This window comes from Paroedura picta, chromosome 18, assembly GCF_049243985.1.
Source record: "Paroedura picta isolate Pp20150507F chromosome 18, Ppicta_v3.0, whole genome shotgun sequence".
NCBI lineage: Eukaryota > Metazoa > Chordata > Lepidosauria > Squamata > Gekkonidae > Paroedura > Paroedura picta.
In genome coordinates, this window is record NC_135386.1 from 6,086,426 (window position 1) to 6,105,624 (window position 19,199).

Sequence of the window (19,199 nt, forward strand, 5' to 3'; positions counted from 1 at the left end):
CTCTGCTTATGAATGGGCTGCATCTAATAGTAGGGGCAAATATTTTTTTTAATGGTGTGCATGGAAATATCTCATCACTCGTCTGCTATATGACCTCCATCTAATGGTAACCCTGTTTCTTTCTCCCCTCCCCTTTCAAACAAAGCAAGAAAGGTATGCACGATCGTAGACTTAAAATCTTCTAGTTAGTTCCTAGCTTTTCTGTCATTGAAGCTTTAGGCTAGATGCCTTTTTATATTATTAGATTTATTTACTAAAACGACCTTTTACAGCTGTGATTAAAAAAAAAAATCTTTGGAAAAGCCTGAAAAGCCATAAGCAACTTTCTTAACCCTGATATATTCCTTATCGTTTCTTTCTCCCCCCCCCTCCCTCCACCACCCGGATTCTTGATAACTTTTAGGGTCAGCCTACCCATTAACCTGCCCCACAGGTGCCATGCTGACGTTACACACCCTTGATCTTAGCCAAAAGGCCGAGAAGCTTCGGCAGCACATATACTAAAATTGGAACGATACAGAGAAGATTAGCAAGGCCATGCTGAGGTTCATTGAGTCTGCTTGGCATTGCAACTTTAATGATGCCCACGTTGCCCCCGCTGGCACGTGACTGTTCACATGACTTTTCCATACTGCATGGCTAGTTTCTATACCCTACATCAGAGGTGGGCAAACTATGGCCCTCCAGATGTCCATGGACCACAATTCCCATGGGAATTGTAGTCCATGGGCATCTGGAGGGCCACAGTTTTCCCACCCTAGTCCGACATAGTGACTTTCAGTGCTGGGAATAGAAACCTTGCCCCACACGTTGTGCCACTGTTGTGGAGGCGCCATCCTGAAGGGGCTGACGCCAACGTTCTCCCTGTGGTGACAGAGTGACGTGTAGGCTGGCCCATCTTCTTTGGCTCAGTCTGGAATCTTGCTGAACTCCCCTTGGTTTCCCCTCGAAGCAGGAGCCGAGTGAGAAGAAGGCACCACTGGATATGTCTTTATTCCTCAAGCTACAAAAACGAGTTTCCGAGCTGGAGCAGGAAAAACAGTCCTTGCAGGACGAACTGGACAGGAAGGAGGAGCAAGTCCTTAAGGCCAAGGCCAAGGTAAAAACCCAGCATGTTTCGGTAGGGGTCGGAAAGCGGAGTCCTGTTTTCTAGTAGGTCATAGAGAGAATCATAGAGTTGGAAGGGGCTATACAGGCCATCCAGTCATAGAATCATAGAGTTGGAAGGGGCCATACAGGCCATCTAGTCATAGAATCATAGAATCATAGAGTTGGAAGGGGCCATACAGGCCATCTAGTCATAGAATCATAGAATCATAGAGTTGGAAGGGGCCATACAGGCCATCTAGTCATAGAATCATAGAATCATAGAGTTGAAAGGGGCCACACAGGCCATCTAGTCCAACCCCCTGCTCAACGCAGGATCAGCCCAAAGCATCCTAGAGGTCGTAGTTCCCTGGCTCTCAAAATGCACAGGGGACCTCCTCAGTGGGAGCTGCAGGTAGGCAGTTACTGAAGGAAGTACCAGTTTCTCCAGGAGCATCCCCCATTGAGGGGTTTAGTGGGTCAAAGGGCAGCAAGTTGTGTCCTCACTCTGTTTTGAGTAGACAACACTGGAGGATCAAATAATCCTTATCTGTCTCCCCCAAAACATTTCCCCTTCCCCATGAATAGCTCTTGGTAACCTTAAACTATTCCTTACGGTTATATTCCGTTTTACTTTCATGTTCTGTCATGGTGGCAAGTGGGTTAAAAGTAACGTAACACAATGGAATGAAATGTTAACGAATACTCGAAGGTTCCCAAGGGTTATGCATTGAAATGAAATGGCCTTCGTTCAGCACTTGCTTTTGCCCTTTTCCATTGCTGATGATCGGAGGATTTTTTCTGCTGGATTTTAGAAAGCTCCTCTCAAGACAGAGACTTTGTGCACATCCCCTGCAGCCCAGTTCCCTATTCTGTTTTAATTGTCTGTGCTCAGTGAATATGTTTGAGAACAACATAAACACGATTTGGAGCAACTACATGGATATCATTTGTTCTGAAAAAAACAATTCTCAGGTTTTGTACGTAGAATGTTACCTGGGACTGAAATATCCAGTTTGGCTTTCCATCCTGTAATGATTCCTAAAGGAGAGACTCTTTCTTTCTTTGTTGTGGCTGTCACCTTAGGAAGAAGAACGGCCCCAGATGAGAGGAGCAGAGCTGGAATACGAATCACTTAAGGTAATGCTGGATATTTTATTGAGATGTTTCTGTTTCTATCAGATGAAGGGTTCCAAACTTCTGTTTCCAGGAGTCCTTTGGCAAATCATAAAAAGCAAGAAGCTACTATATAAAACCAACATAACACCGCCAGTAATACAAGGCTGAAAACAGCCGGGCCCCCAAGAGGCTGGGATCTTGTGTCTGTTTTTACCTGCTGCTGGGTTGGGATCTGGTGGAATGGGAGAGTGGTTTGACATTGTTATTTTACGGGAGGTTTATGTGTAACCTGCCACGAGCCGGTTTGCTGAGAATGGCAGGATATAAATGTTAAAATAAAATAAATAAATAGTGCTGGCTCGGCCACAGCATCTGCTTTCCCATCCCTGGTAGCTCTAGCAAAGGAAGAAGTCATTGGAGGTAAATAGGGGCAACCGTCACTGGGTTTTCTTGCAGCGTCAAGAGCTTGAATCGGAGAACAAGAAACTCAAGAATGAGCTGAATGAGCTGCGGAAGGCCCTGATAGAAAAGAGCGCTCCGGGTGTCACTGCACCGGGTGCCCCGGCATACAGGGTCCTCTTGGAGCAGATGACGTCAGTCAGCGAGGAGCTGGAAGTCCGCAAGGAAGAAGTCCTCATCCTCAGGTCACAGCTCATGAGCCAGAAAGAGGCCATTCCGCCCAAGGTAAGTCGTAGAAGTGAAACGGGACTTGCCCTGAGTTTCCTTGTAGCTGTTGGAGGGAGAGCCCTTTCCTTAAGGATGCCGCTCCTCTTGTCTCCTCAAAGCTTTTGGGAAACCTTTTAAGGAGAGAGGGACACATTTCCCTCCCAGGGTATCCTTTTGTGGGGCTGTTGATTTATGTGTGCAGATTATTTGTTGCACCGCTTCTGTTGGGCTTTTACGCCGTGGGAAGATATTTTCCCAATAATGTTGCAGTTGTGCAATGTGGTTTCTCGTTCCTTCACCAGCCATTCTGTTAAGGATGGGAGCGCGTCAGGTTTATTGTGAGATTGCAATGAAATCAATCAAATTGGGAAATCAAAGCGAAACATGATATCAACTCCAGAATTCCACTTCCTCAAGTTAAATGTAGACAGTATTCTGAGACCTATGATCTTTTGTCGTTAGGGGTGTGTGAACCGAAAATATATCTGAAAAATACCTTATTTTTCATGTATATTTTGGCATCCAATGTACCTGGGTTTTCTCAGGAAACGCCCCCAAGTGGGGGGGGGGGGAAGAATAGCCCAGATATATTCAGGAATTGCCAGTTGATCCAAAAACAGATGTTTGTTGGGTTTCTGCTATAGGCCCTATAAAATTAAATGTGACTGAAGAAGACAGCCCCTTTAAACTTTAAAGGATTCATTAAAATCATGTACATATCAGTGTATATGTGCCCTGCTATATTGGAAATGTATTGGAGAAAAGGGGGTCTGTGCAGCTATGCATTGACATCTGACTTACTGCAAGGAGAAGGACTATTCATTGTGAGTTATTCAATGATTGTCCCCAAGTAGCCCTCTTTCCCAGTGGGGATAACTTAGTAAAGACTAAGTTGGGGGTGACAAAGTGTTTTTCGTTTTTATTTTCCTGCTTGCAAATGGATTGCCAGGATGATAAGGTAAACTTCTTTCCATCTGTTGTACATGAGTGTCTTTATTTATGTGCTCTTCCCTCTGCCATGGGAACCCAGAGCACCAGCCACATAATTCTCCCATTGTCCATTTTGTCCTCAATACAAACAACCTGGGAGGTAGGATAGTCTGAGAGAGTTTGCTTGGCCCCTGGTCAACCAGGCTCCTCCCTCTCTGCCTTGTTTGTTTGTGTCTTCCCTGTTTCTTCCCATGGCTTATTGGTAGAACATCTACTTGGCATGCTGAAGGTCCCAGGTTCAAGCCTGGCATCTCCAGTTTGAAAGATCAGGGAGCTAGTGATGGGAAAGATGGCCGCCTGAGAACCTGGATATCAGCTGCCAGTCGGAGTAATCTTGATGAACCAGAGGTCTGATTCTCTATAAGGTTATGTGGTCAGCAACAGTAGGTCAGAAACCAAGGTTTGGCTAACCTTTGGGCTGTGCACTCTTTCTTCTCCTCACATGGCCTGATTCCCCATTGTAACCACAGAGTGATACTGAGTTGGACCAATGGTGGTTGCTGTAGGCTGTAGTTTGTTTCCAAGCTGGATCTAGAAACCCACTTCAAACTGGGGCTCTGGTAGGCGGAGCTGTAAACAAAGGTGACCACAAGCTAGGGAGAGGAGAAGGGAATAAGAATAAGTTGGGATGGGAAGTACAGGAGCTTGAGTCTTGGCCCTGACAACCAAATTATGATTGGCTATGATGTACTCTGAACTGGGTCATTATATTCCGACCATCCCAGTGGGGGGAAAGGCATGGGCAGGTAGTTGTGAGTTTCCTGCATTGAGCAAGGGGTTGGGCTAGATGACCCTGGAGGTCCCTTCCAACTCCATGATTCTATAACTTGACAGCTAATCTATATTGTGAAATTGTTTTCTCTTCATTCCCTCCAGAACACCATGACAGATTCCACAATCCTTTTGGAGGATGTTCAGAAGATGAAGGACAAAGGGGAAATAGCCCAAGCATATATCGGTCTGAAGGAGACAAATCGGTAAGTTGTGTTATCTTGCACATTACGTTAATTCAAAATGTGATTCTGCCTCTCTTAGTAGACTTGCCTAGAAGCTTCTCAAATATAAGGATAAATAGCCTTTGATCTTTATGTACTAATTTGTGTTCTCTTATTTCCCTCCAAAGCAAGGTATTCTGTACACATTGCTTCTAATGTTCTCATTTGAATGGAATCGACAGACTATTTCACCAGCACAGAGCTGGCTTTTTCTCCTTTTTAAAGCATCGAGCGTTTCCATCTTAGTACATCTGTTGGGGAAAAAACATATTCTATAGAATATCCAATATAGCTTGATCCAATATTCATGCCAAGAGGAGATCCAGATAGTTTTGTGTCTCTGTTTTGACAGGCATATTTGATTTTCATAGGCTTCTTTTTCTTTTTTACTGATGGTTTGTGGCAAGCTGTATTCCCGCTGTGTAAACAATTAAACTTAATCTTGCTTGGATTTAAGTTTGTGTATACACACCACACATTTGAACTTGGCATTCTGTCTTTTTTAAATGCTCAAACATTTTTTTCCCCTTCAGTGCCTTCCCCTCCAGAAGCTGTCATCTCCCAATGACTAAGACCCATTCTGCACACATAGAATAATGCACTTTCCAGTGTGCTTTTGCAGCTGGAGCTTCCTGTGCAGAACAGGACAATCTACTTCTAAAGTGCATTGAAAGTTTATTATCTATTGTGTGCAGAATAGGCCTAGAAAAGAGGCTAATTTATTAGTCTCCCTCATTTTAGGATGCTAATTCAGGATGACGTATTATTCCAATCCAAAATAGTCTATTTTAAAATCCTTGTCTTTTTACATACCATCAGAACAGGGAGGCAAAAAAGAGGACTCAACAGTGCATCCCTCAGCTGTAGCCTGAGCCCAAATTCATATCTGTAAAACAACAGACCAGCAGAATGCCTGCTGGCTGAGTCTCATTTCAGGCAAGCTGGCCACGTTTTAATTTTTAAGATAAAGACTGTGCGCTCACATGTTTATCAATTCACTCATTGCTTTATTTATTGGACAAAAAAGAAAACTTTTTTTTAAAGGGACAAAACTGCTCTGAGGTTTGGGGGAGAAGGGTTTCTTGTGACATCAAGAGGAGCCAGTCAGTTAGCACTGGACACAGCCAGTTTTTACTCTAAATCTGCAGCATCCAGTTTCTTGAAGAGGAATTTTTTGAAGGATGCGTCCAGTTGGGCCGTGCTGCTGTGTTTGTGACATCCGTCTTACCCTACAGTAGCTGAAGACTAGTTAAAAAGCAGGTCCTTTCCACACGTGGCCTTCTCCCCGCTGTACTTTGAGGACTGCGCTGTTGTCTCCTGTGTGGCTTGTAATTTGCCTGAGTGGTTGGCGGTTTTGGATGGGAGGGTCGAAGGGATCTGGCACCAGAAAAATCTCTGCTCTGAACCACAACCTTCAAATTGAATGGCTCAGAATAAATTACTCCCATCATAATCTCATTTCACTTAAGCATGAACCAATAGGCTTTGTTATCTGGTCTGCAGACCTCTCTCAGTGATACAGCCTTTTAAAAAAACACACACAAAAGGGCCACATTTGCACAGGTCTTGTTCATTTTCAGTTACCAAGCTCTCCCCTTAATGGCTATTTTAAAAGGACGCTGCTCTTTTCTCTCAGATGTATATCTACCCCAGCATAAACAAAGGGGTAATTTAGGCAGTTCAGGGTTTATAGCTGTGAGGACTGATGCTTCCACCCCCCCCCCCCTTCTTTTTGCAAAACTATGTTGCCTGGCTTTGTTTTCTTTTTAAAATTAACTTGTTGCATCACCCCCACCCTCATCCCCACTGTTATCCTTGTTTGTTTGTGTTTTGCCTTTTTTTTAAAAAAACCATTTTGCTTGGAAGATCATCATCACTTCAGGACTGTCATTTGCTGAATGAGGACGGAGAGCTGTGGCTGGCATACGAAGGGATAAAACAAGCCAACAGGTTACAAAATTCCTCAGGACGGGTCTTGTTGGTTTGGCAGTCTCTTTCTCCCTTTCTCTCTCTCTCTCCCAACTATGACTAATCTACTGCAGAGCTGCTTCAGCCATAGCGTTTCTCAGACGCCAGCGCTTTGCAGACATTCAATTCCAAGTTTTCTCATGTCCGTGTCTTTTGCCGTCCGCTATCAGGCAAGCCGTTTTACCAGCGCGGTTTATTCCTAGTTGATTAATGTCAAAGACCAGCATTTAAAAACAGGCTCCCACGCCAGCCTTTAGCGTGGCTGGGCGCCTGCCAGGCACCATCACTGGCCAGACGGAGGTTTTGCCTCGTCAGCAGCCAGGAAACATGAAAAATGCAAACAGAGGCCTAAGTCAGTAGCAGCCATTGCGTTCAGCACAAGAGGGGAGGGCGCACGTGGGGTCGATACGGCTGCTTCTCTTATTCTGTTGCCGGTGCAGCCCCACCTGGCTGCTCTGCATGGAGGTGCTCTTGTCTATTGTTGCTCTACCCCGCTCCCTTCCAGGACTTTGTTTCCAAAATGGAGGGAGGGGGCGAGTGTCTAGCGGCAGCTGCCTTCCTTCCGCTCCTTCCTTCCTCACTGTGACCCTCTGTTTGTGGTGGCGAGGAGGGCCAGCAGCTGGCATCATCCGGGCCAAAGGAGGAGCACTAAAGGGGACACTAAAGGTCTGGCACCCCTCCCAAATCCTTGAACTGCTGCTGGTTGGCAATATTTGCCCGCCACATCTTTTTTGATTCAGCTAATAGGCTTTAATCAGGGCTCTCTCAGCCTCACCCACCCCACAGGGTGTCTGTTGTGGGGAGAGGAATGGGAAGGCGACTGTAAGCCGCTTTGAGCCTCCTTCGGGTAGGGAAAAGCGGCATATAAGAACCAACTCTTCTTCGTCTTCTTCTTCTTCTTTAAACAGTGATTAATGGATTGCTTGATAATCACATTTCTAGACCGCCCCCATCTGACCTGCCGTCTCGAGGCAGCATACCGCCTTCAATAAATGCAATAAACAGTTAGGAATTACTAAACTAACTAATTGAAAGCCAGCAAACAATTGGCGACCCCCCCCCCCCACTGTAGCCCATTTTATCATTAGAGGGAAGCAGATGGGAGAAAGAGATCTGGATTGCATGTGGTTCCCGCAATTGGGGGGGGGGGCAGAAATTATTGTGACTGGAAACCGGCAGTAGAAAACACCCGACAAGCTCCGAACGCTTTCTAGTTTTGTGTGTATCACCTGCCTGATTTAAAATAAAAACCATTATGCATAGCTGTCGGGTTGAAAGGGAAATAGTGCTGATATCTCTTTAAGAAAATGTACCAGTGGATGCAGGAAGTTTGTGCAGATGACTGCAATGTAGTCTGCCTACACCTGAGGAGCACGTGCAGCTTTGAATATGTTCGCTAGCTATGAATATGTTTGCTAGTCCTAAGCCTTCCCTAAATACCTGTTCCTCCATTTGCCGTTTGTCCCTTTAGCAGTCAGCCGCTCGGCCAGGATCTACTTCTGCGCTTTTGGCAAAGCGACTTCCGCCAGCGTGTGTTTCTTTGCAACGGCCTTTAACCTTGTGTCTTTCCTTTCCTTGTGCTGCTAACAAAAAACACCCCTAAACATTAACAACGGTCTTCTTTTCGTAAGTCTGCTGGACGCTACTGTCGTTGTGCTGCCAAAAAAGGGCCGAAGGGAGAGGTCGCTTTTGCTTCTTGCCCCGGTGTTCTAGAAGCGATAGATTCTAGAGCAAGCGGCATAGAATTGGGATGTCAAGGAGCCGTCTTCACTTTCCCGGGCTCGGCCAGAGCAGCTCTTGGCTTGCGCGCTTGCTTAAGAATATTTAAACCCTAGAAGTGTGTCTGCTAGAACTACCTTAGTCGGTTTGAGCCACGCTGGCAGAATTTGGAGTTTCAATCGCAGTATTTCGGTATCCGTCATTTCTTCCCTCGTCTCCCGCAGTTCACGTATGGGGAATGAATAATTTGTTCACACGCCCGAGGCAACTTAATGAATTTAGCAGCGGATTCCTGATTCTGGAACTTGCATTTGACTCCCCAGTAATATTGCTCTGTTTGTTTGTTCGTTTGTTTTTTTGGGGGGGTATCCATTATTATGTTCTTTTTAAAGGATCTGGCCGGTAGTCATTAGTTTGGGGGAAGCTTCTCTTCCTCTCTAGCCGGAATTAATACCGAAGGAAGCTTCCTTTTCCAAAGCCTTGTCATCAGCCGTCACTTAAACAAATGACTGGCGTGGATGGCTGTCCCTTTTCTTCCAGTTTTGAGGGCTCTCCTGGACTAATTCACCAGTTCCTGAGCTCTAAGGACCAGAGGTAGCTCAAGATGCTGGCAAAAAATCCAAATGCAAAGCTACAATTCCTGCCGTGATTAAAAAACAAAAACAAAAGACCCCCGTGACTGATAGATTTGCTGCCCTGTAACTCTGCTCCAGATATTTTGCCTAAAGCGGGCTGCCTTACTTTGCATAATTTTGGATAGCTCCAGCCATGTTAGACCTGTGTGTATCAAGAGGCTTTGCTTTCTTCTGTGTAGCAGAGAGCCCTTAAACCAAGGTGAAGCCAAGGCAATATCAAGCAGACTCCGTTTTAATTCTGTTTGGTGTCACATTGACCGTTTATGCACCGGAGGTTTCATGCCAGGATGCAGGCTGGAGTTTTAGTCATAGCAGGTTGCCCCACCTCTTCCTGCACCCATATGGAGGAGCACTTGGCCTGGTGCACCTCATCCGCCCCCAATTTGTGCTCCTGAACGGGAGCTGGGGCACTGAAGTTCCCAGTGCATAAACGGTCATTGATAGTGGAATTTGAGGCACTCGGAAGGGTTTAAAGAGCACTCTGTGGGGTTTTTTGTTCTTTTTCCATGCCATTCAGCAGCTATACATCTCTGATATTTCAGACCTTTGCCGGGGCTTTGCATTTCACATTCTTAAACAAAACATTTATCGTTGTTCCGTCTCTCCCCTTCCCTTTCCGCCTCCCCCCCCCCCAAATGCCCTTTGTTCTCTGGGGTTCCCATAGGCTCCTGGAATCTCAACTGCAGACCCAGAAGAGGAGCCACGACAACGAGATGGAAGCCCTCCGTGGCGAGATTCAGAGTCTGAAGGAGGAGAACAATCGCCAGCAGCAGCTGTTGGCACAGAACCTGCAGCTGCCCCCGGAAGCTCGGATAGAAGCCAGCCTGCAGCATGAGATCACCCGCCTGACCAACGAAAACCTGGTGAGCCACATTTTAAAGCAGTGTTAAGTGTGCCAAAGAGCCCAAGAGGAAGTCCTGCTTGCGTGGATACCTTGGGGGGGACGGGACGACCCATCTGTCTCTGACATAGGTGCCAAAGGACACATACCGACACACTTGTTGCCTCTACCCAGGCAGGATTCAGGGACGCATAGCTTTGAAGACATCTGAAAGAAGGGGGATTGGTTGTGAGCCTCCCCACCTTCCCCCAAGGCTTACACTGTTTATATTCCCGTTGTCTCAGAAGTCCGAGGACCTTTCTAGACTATTTTCCCTTTAGCAATAACAAGAGTACAAAATGCACATAAAGGAAGGGGATTAGCTTCCTGCAGTGCAGTTAGAACCTTTTTTTGCCAGATTCTTTTAGCCACTTCTAAAAGGCAAGGCTGACCAAAACGGCATGTATCGAAGCGACAAAGAGAAGTGCCCACAGAATCCCACGGGAGTAAAGGGGTGGGGGGAGGGATGGCCTAGCAGGTATCTCCTTTTATTACAAAAGAGGTCCTTAAGGTGTACAGCAAACCTGTCTTCAGAATAACTGGAGCGAAAACATCCCCAAATGGTGCTGCCTCCCACACAAAGAGATTAAGGTGCTTTGAATGGTAGAAAAATGCAGCAGCTCTGCAGCGGGTAGCTTGACAAAGCGTATCTAGCGTCCGCACAAGAATAAGGAACTACTGTGCACACATGCATAAGGCTCACGTGGGGAACGCCTGCTGTGGTTCAGGAGGACTCAGGTCGCTTGACGGTGGGAACTTTGTCCTAGGACAGAGCAGTGAGGCGACCAAACAAGGATCTCCCTAGAAAATAGGAGCCTTTGGCTTCAGCCAAAAAATCTCCGAAGCTTCTGTGGTTCTGTGTAAACAACGGCTGATTTATTTACACGTACGATAGCTTCTTTTACTCTGTGAACAAAAGGAAGGGACTGGTTCCTCGCAAGGCTCGTAAAACCCAGCTAGGCCTAAACAAACAAAATGCCAAGGTGCAATGCCAGAGAAAAGAGAGAGAAAGAGTGGAGAGATTTAACTCTGCAAATCAAAAAATACATTCCCCCCCCCTTCTGGTTAGTACACTTGACATTGAATACGTTCCCTAAATGCTCCTCTTGACTGGTTAACGCTGGAGCTATTAACATTCCTTTGGCAAGATCGTCTACCGATGCCAGTAGAACAAAGTCCCGGAAGGGAGATCAGGTGTTTACAAAACCACCCTGGTGTTCCTGCCCCTCCCATTGCTACACCTTCCAATTAAAAACAAAATATTTGGGGGAGGGAACCACCTGTGTTTGTGTGGCTGGGGAAGACACTCCTTAGCCAGGCATTCTAATGCTGGCCGAAGGTTAGCTTATTCCTCTTGGCCAGGTTTCTACCCTGACCCCATCCCGGCTGTGTGCCAAGGCAAGACTTGGGAGATATCCTGTGCTTTCCTTCCAAGCAGACCCACCTCTTCCTCGAGCAGGTTGCTCGGACGTGGCTTTAAGAGCAGAACAAAGCTTTGAGCCCAGCGGCACCTTTAAGACCAACCCACCTGGTATAAGCTTTTGTGTGTCTGCACAGAAAAACTTAAGGATAAAACTTGGTGGGTCTTAAAGCTGCCGCTCAAACTTTATTCTGCTGCTCCAGACCAAGACCGCAACCCACCCGAAACTGTGTTTTAAGAGCGTTGGCTTGATTGTGTTTTGTTGCTGCAGAGGTTTCTCAGGATACTTTCCCTGAGATCTAACCTCCCCCATAATAACCAGTATTTGTCCACTCATCAAATTCAGCCGTTGGCTGCAACACTATAACGAAACATGATTAGATTCTGTTAGATGTTGCAGTCGACCCTGTTTATTGTAAGTATTTTGCCTGCTGTTGATATGTGCAGGCTTTCAATTTGGCACCCTTGCTCTCTAAGGCAGGGGTAGTCAAACTGCGGACCTCCAGATGTCCATGGACTACAATTCCCAGGAACCCCCTGCCAGCATTCGCTGGCAGGGGCTTCTGGGAACTGTAGTCCATGGACATCTGGAGGGCCGCAGTTTGACTACCCCTGCTCTAAGGGGAAAGAGCCGTAGGCCTGCCTTCAAGTTTGTCGTTGCACTTGCCGTTTCTTGAGCACTTTCGCTGAAATGCTAGAGCCACGAAGAATGGGAAGAACCCATGCTTTGCCTGTTTTTTCAGTATTATGAGGAGTTGTATGCCGATGACCCTATGAAGTATCAATCGTACCGGATTTCGCTTTACAAACGGATGATTGTATGTACACGGCGCAGAGCCTCTCTCTGTTTGCTACGGCGGAAACGCTAACTGAAGAGCTGGCTGCTTTGTTCACTCTTCCAGGAAACTCTTTTCAGAGAGCTCCACAGTGTCCTCGTCTCCCCAGAGCTTTTTGTTGCGTCTCTGTCTTTGTCTGTGTCAGTGGACCGTTGTTACTAATGATGGCTTGTCGTTCGGTACACCGCAGCACAATTGAAGCAGACTCGGCGGTTAACACTTTGGCCCGGGGAGGTTAACGTTCAGGGTAAAAGATTTGAAATCGGGAGTCTCCTATGTTCTCAAATAAGAGCCAGTTTGGTGTCGTGGTTAGGAGTGCGGACTTCTAATCTGGCATGCCAGGTTTGAATCATGCAGCCAGCTGGGTGACCTTGGGCTCGCCACGGCACTGATAAAACTGTTCTGACCGAGCAATATCAGGGCTCTCTCAGCCTCACCCACCCCACAGGGTGTCTGTTGTGGGGAGAGGAAAGGGAAGGCGACTGTAAGCCGCTTTGAGACTCCTTCGGGTAGGGAAAAGCGGCATATAAGAACCAATTCTTCTTCTAAACATTCATTACCATAAGGTGGCAGCCGCTAGCTTTAAAAGGGGGCTAGAGGAATTCGTTGCAGGTGGGGGTTTTGTGATTACTAAAAAGCCAGTTGCTGGTGCGGCAGAGCGTAAAGTCATGGATAGACATTGCCTTGGTTGTAGGCTTCCCAGCAACATCTCTCTGGTTACTCTAGAGAAACAACATGCTGTTTCTCGCTGCGTCCACCAAGACACTTTCTATGTTCCTGTTTTAAAGGCGGAACTTTCAGAGCGGAAGTCTGGTGATAATTCCAGGCACGTCACCACGTTAGTCTCTGGCAGCAGAATAAAACGGGAGTCCAAAGGCACCTTAAAGGCACAGGTAGCAGATTCTCTGAACCTGTGAGTGACCCCACAATGCGAGGACAGGCATGAGCACGTTAGTATCCGTGCGCTATCCCCGCGGAAGAGCTGCGTCTCCATTGTGCTGCGTGTATTTCAGTACAATGTCTGACGTTCTAGGCAGTGTGCAGGCTTGCAAACCTCAGCCAGATGGTGCCTGTTCCCTTTCAGCTACACTCAGTTTCTCTTCTAGCACTAACCAAACTGATCTGGTTTTTCACATATTGCCTACATACCATGGCCGTTTCCATATGTGACCCGTCTCCTTTTACGCCTCCTCGCACAGGATTTAATGGAGCAGCTTGAGAAACAGGACAAGACCGTCCGCAAGCTGAAAAAGCAGCTCAAAGTATTTGCCAAGAAGATCGACGAACTTGAAGGTACGACCTCTTTGCGGGATCGACAGAACCGTCTCCCTTTCCTGTTTTGGTGGCACAGAGGCTTCCGAGGGGGGCAGATAGATGGCAAACCTGAAAAACAGTGCTAAACTTGTGCCCTTCTGAAGCATTACAAAAACGGTTGTAAGTGTTGGTATGCTGTGGAAGAGGAGGGGGGCAGTATAGCCTTTTTGGCCCTGCTTAGAGCAATAATTGTTTTAATAAATGCCCACACAAGGGGGAGAAAGTGACATCCTGGTTTATTAATCTCCGCAAATGGCTTGCTCCTATGAGACTGTCTGCCAGAGATAATATTTACTGTGCAAAGAAGACTCCTCACTCTTCTCCCAGCGGCCGGTCCTTTTTGATTCAGCTTGATAAGGGCCACTCCCTGCCCAGTTCGTACATAAGAGTTGCCTCCCTGTTCACCTGATCTTAGTTTGAATCCCTCGAAGGAAGTGACACATCCAAGTCATGGACTTCATCCGCAGGAGGGACCCAAAAGGCTGCTCTCTTGCTAATTGTGTGAAGACCTTTCACTTAGTTAAACGGCAGCAGGGAGTGTCCTGGAGTCAGTTCTTGCTTTCTGTTTACTCGTACTAAGTGTAGCTTCAAAGCACGGACACTCTATCGGTAGCCTTCCGTCCCCGTGCGACATTAGAACGCAGGCAATGTACAGAACGGTGTTTAAACTGCTCAAGCCTCTAGGAGATTTAAGCTGGTTTATCTGGTGCCCTGTGGGCTGAGACTAGCAATTCTTCGTAGAGAGTGTGCAATTATATCTAGCCTTCCACACTGACATAAAGTTAGAAGACCAGGTAAGTTTCCAGTTGTTCAACATACTGAATATGTTTTGGGCCATGTTGCTTTGGATATTCCTTTAACATGCCTCAGTGAAACAAATTAGCATTTTCAGTATTTTCCTGAAGATACTTTACCTAATTATACAGATGAAAGGTTTTTTTTTAAATTTAAAGTAGAAAGTTATACTTGTGCATGCTCTTGTTCTGCTAATTTGCATTCACTCTAGTAAATTATTCAGCTTTTAGTTATTGTTAAAATGACCTTTGGGGCTGGTTTATACTGCAGGTAAAAGGACTATGCTGAGATTTTTAGTCTCAAACACGGCTTTCTCAACCAGGGTTTCTTGACAGCTCTGGAAGGCTTTCCTGGATGGGAAATTATGATTCTAAGTTGAACCAGCAAAATCCCAACGATACACCATCAAACGTCTTGATCAGAACTTAAATTTTTAACAGCGCTGAGTTTTAAAATGTTTATTTTTCTCCCTCTCTTGATGTAGTCGGCCAGATGGAGAACATTTCACCTGGACAAATAATCGATGAGCCGATCCATCCTGTTAACATTCCACGGAAGGAAAAGGACTTCCAAGGAATGTTGGAATATAAGAAAGAGGATGAGCCAAAGCTTGTCAAAAACCTTATTTTAGGTAAGAACACTTTCTGTTTATGAAACGCATGACAGGGTGTTGCAGATAAATATGTCACTACTTGTTACGTCCCATTTATCTGACGTTAGAGGAAAGAAAAACAATGCCATTAATTAATTGTCACTTCCACGGAAGCGAGCTTTGGCACAAGAAAGCTGGAAAATTTTGCGGGTCCTCAAATTGCTACTTGACTCAAATGTTGTTCTTCTGAAACAAACCCACCTGAAACAAACCTCATTAAGAAACTTTTAATTCCTAGTAATGCCAGTTGCCCGTCCTCCTGGTGCCTTCTGTAACTTTACACCACTCTGTAGCAGCTTCAGATCCTTCTGGATCATGAAGCCCAAGAAGAGTCATAAGCTTGTTCAACCTTGCAGAGCTCCTGAGAATCTCTGTGTTTGTCTCCTCCCTCAGACCTGAAGCCGCGCGGGGTGGCAGTCAACCTGATCCCAGGCCTGCCGGCGTACATTTTGTTCATGTGCGTCCGCCACGCCGACTACCTGAATGACGATCAGAAAGTCAGGTCTTTGCTGACGTCCACGATCAACGGCATTAAAAAAATCTTGAAGGTCGGTGGTTTGTTCGGTTTCTCATCCTGACAAGTCAGCATCGCTTTCGGTGGAAGGCACTGCTTTCTTTCTATAATGAATAAATCCGTCTTTATCCTTAGAGCTCGCCCTTCCGATACAGCACAGGGCAGGTGACAGCATCATTAAAACAATCAGTTCAAGCATTATGCATTATTTAATTACCCTCAACTAAGGGGAGTCCCCAGTTCTTTGGAGCAGGTCTTTCCTCAGTTTCCAGGAGGGAGGCCAGTTTTTGCTGATGCTTTCCAGGATCAAACCGTAGGCCTGGTAGAATAGCTCTGACTTACAGGCCTTGCCTAGAAAATGCACTTGAGTCTGGAAGAGCAAACGGTCTGTCTCCCCAGGTGGACAGCGTTTTTCTGGAAAAACCTCTGGTGCATTTGCTATAGCTTTGCCTAACAAATTCCTCAAATGATCCTGGGTATCAATTCTCATTATTGACAGGTTAGCCTAGATACGGAGAAGATTCCCTTTTTTACTTCCACTCTGTATGGGGGGATTTGCTACTCTATCGTCTATTTAATGGCTGTATGAAGCCGGAAACATCATCTAAAAGTCCAGTGCTGTTCAAAATAGCAGCTTTATAGTTATATATGCGCCCTCTTTTATTTTGGATTGTCTTTTGATGTAAACAGTACTTGTGTCTTCATTGCTTTCAGAAAAGAGGTGATGATTTTGAAACGGTGTCCTTCTGGCTATCGAACACCTGCCGTTTCCTGCACTGTTTGAAACAGTACAGTGGTGAAGAGGCAAGTTTATCCTTCCTCCTCTTTTCTTCCACTCTTCCCTTTCCCCTGTATGACTGCATTGGAGCTTCCTTTTCATCGGTTCCCAGGATGCAAACCCAACTTGGCTTGCATATAACAAGGGGGGCATTTTCCAAAGGCTTCTCTGGCATTTGGTAGCTGATCATTTGGCCTACAGGAGGTTGTGTTTATTTGCCTTTTAAGATATAGTTTCCGTGTTCTGACACCACCCACTGTAAGCACACGGGGCTACAAGTGGAGATCTGCAACAGACAACACTGAAGTTTGCATTTTTGTCTCTTACACATCTAGGGGTTTATGAAGCACAACACAACCCGTCAGAATGAACACTGCCTCACCAATTTCGACCTTGCTGAGTACAGACAAGTGCTGAGTGACTTAGCCATTCAGATCTACCAGCAGCTTGTCAGGGTGTTAGAAAATATTCTGCAGCCAATGATTGGTAAGACACAATAGGGAATAATGGGAAAGATGCTAGGATTTTCTGTTAATGTCACCTGTTAATGTTTCGTTCCCTGTATTTAACTTTCTTGGACAATTTCCAGCCTGGTTAGCAGAAGAGCGTTTCTTTCTAAGACGTGGGTGATGTATTTTTTTTCCCTGAAAGGAGGAGAAAGTAGAACTCTGGCACCAGAACTCCCCACTAGATTGCCAAAAGATTTTCCAGTGTGGGGAGGAGGTTGTACTCCTGACTAAAAGGTAGACATTACTGTTAGTTCTCAGAGAACAGAGGAAAAGATCTGGAGAGGAACAGAATCCGTTCCAGATTCTGTCTCTTAGTTGGAGTGGATCAAGAATTGGTAGATGGGGGTACAGTAGATACCACTGGTGGATAAGTACACTGAGAGAAGTACAGTGGTTAGAGCAGGGGTCCCCAACATGGCACCATGAGTGCCTGGACCCCACCAAGTGTTTTTAGAAAGTGGGTAGGCTCAGGTGGGCTTTTGTCCAGCCAGGCTTCTGATTGGCCACAGGAGATTTGATTGGCTTTGCAGATTAAAAAAAAAATTACTTTGGCAGCAGCTTCCTCTGCAGCACAAGCATGTGTGTGACTGAAGGTCAGCTGGGGCAACTATTTAATAGTTGGCTCCATCTCCTTCAGGAGCCACTTTGTGGCTGTGACCACCATGCTGTGTCAAGATTCCAAAGATGTCCGTGGGCTCAGAAAGGTTAGACTGGGATCTGAGAATCTGGGTTCAAATTCCCACTCTGCTGTGGAAGCCTGTGGCGACCTTGGGCCAACCTCTCGGCATAACCTACCTTGCAGGGTGGTTGTGAGGATAAAAATGTATGAGAGCAGAAGGATGTAAAGTGCTTTGGGTCCTCGTTGAGGAGGAAGACAGGGTATAAATGAATTAAATAAATACTGCAAATGGTCTAATGCATTCATGACCAGCTTTACAAGTTGTTTTAAGAAATAATGTTCTGGATATCCAGGCAAAGTTACTTAAATTTAGTAATTGCCCCTTGAAAGCTATTTTAACATTTTGATTAATATGCACACTATCATCACTGTTCTTCTTACCTTAGATACAGCCTTTGGTTTGTGTCAAAAAGACCCTTTTTTTTTAACCCAGTTAGGATTTTGTGGCCAAATTAACAATGCCGCAAATCAGTTTCAGGGATGCTGGAGCATGAAACTATCCAAGGTGTGTCGGGGGTGAAACCAACCGGCCTCCGAAAGAGGACCTCCAGCATCGCAGACGAAGGGACGTACACGCTGGACTCGATCATCCGACAGCTGAACGCCTTCCACTCGATCATGTGTCAACATGGGATGGACCCAGAGCTGGTCAAGCAGGTAGTCAAGCAGATGTTCTACATCATCGGAGCCGTGACTCTCAATAACCTACTCCTGCGGAAAGATATGTGTTCGTGGAGCAAAGGAATGCAGATAAGGTGAGGAAGTCTCCTCATGTCTTCAGTCCTCTCAGATATCTCACCTGCATACGCGTGGCTTCTGCCTGAACCAGGTGCTTCCTTCATGTAAACAGTAATTGGGCCTTGCCTCGGAATTATTTTGGTTGGTTTTTTTTGTTACAAGCTGATTCACATCTTCATCACACTGACGATTTTATCAATGTGACCAGGGGTAGTCAACCTGTGGTCCTCCAGATGTTCATGGATACAAGACCCATGAGCCCCTGCCAGCAAACGCTGGCAGGGGCTCATGGGAATTGTAGTCCATGGACATCTGGAGGACCACAGGTTGACTACCCCTGAATGTGACGGTTTGTGTGTGTGTGGCTTGTTCAAGGATTTCAGAACATTAGGCAGAGGCAAGAAGCGAAATTCTTTGAGACTGAATGGAAATGGTGGTAAGATTCTGCCCTTCCCAATTCGCAGATACAACGTAAGTCAACTTGAAGAATGGCTGCGTGACAAAAACCTGATGACCAGCGGGGCCAAAGAAACTCTGGAGCCCCTCATTCAGGCCGCTCAGCTGTTGCAGGTGAAAAAGAAGACGGATGAAGATGCAGAGGCCATCTGTTCTATGTGCAATGCCTTAACTACTGCGCAGGTAAGCCCACCTTTCTTACCTCACTCTGAAAAAAAATACTTTGTGCTAATTGTAGGCTTGCCACTAGGGTTCTTATTGTTGGCTTCCTATCAGCAGAAATGAGATTACGGTAAGCTCTCTTCTGCATTTTTCTTTTCAATTTGAAAATCTCAGAAGTGCCAAACTTGAATTGCTAAAATGGAAGAAACGCGGCACCGATCAGATTTAGCCGCAGACTCAGATGACTACTGGGAAATATTCTTTTAGGATCATTTAGATTTGGAAACA

The 19,199-nt window shown here is 46.0% G+C and overlaps 1 protein-coding gene across 5 annotated transcripts in view; it reads left to right on the top strand.

Moving 5' to 3' along the window:
- MYO5A (myosin VA) overlaps positions 1 to 19,199 on the top strand; it is an 82,734-nt gene that overhangs the window by 57,508 nt on the left and 6,027 nt on the right. For 2 of the 5 annotated variants that reach the window (XM_077318125.1, XM_077318122.1), the window contains exons 26-38: positions 953 to 1,099; positions 2,173 to 2,226; positions 2,662 to 2,889; positions 4,738 to 4,838; positions 9,843 to 10,041; positions 12,222 to 12,296; positions 13,514 to 13,607; positions 14,908 to 15,054; positions 15,469 to 15,623; positions 16,304 to 16,393; positions 16,703 to 16,853; positions 18,028 to 18,310; positions 18,758 to 18,932. In XM_077318125.1, the coding sequence (XP_077174240.1) occupies positions 953 to 1,099; positions 2,173 to 2,226; positions 2,662 to 2,889; positions 4,738 to 4,838; positions 9,843 to 10,041; positions 12,222 to 12,296; positions 13,514 to 13,607; positions 14,908 to 15,054; positions 15,469 to 15,623; positions 16,304 to 16,393; positions 16,703 to 16,853; positions 18,028 to 18,310; positions 18,758 to 18,932 (1,899 nt within the window). The remainder of the gene's footprint in view (positions 1 to 952; positions 1,100 to 2,172; positions 2,227 to 2,661; positions 2,890 to 4,737; positions 4,839 to 9,842; positions 10,042 to 12,221; positions 12,297 to 13,513; positions 13,608 to 14,907; positions 15,055 to 15,468; positions 15,624 to 16,303; positions 16,394 to 16,702; positions 16,854 to 18,027; positions 18,311 to 18,757; positions 18,933 to 19,199) is intronic. The other 3 variants (XM_077318123.1, XM_077318124.1, XM_077318126.1) reach the window with 3 other exon arrangements.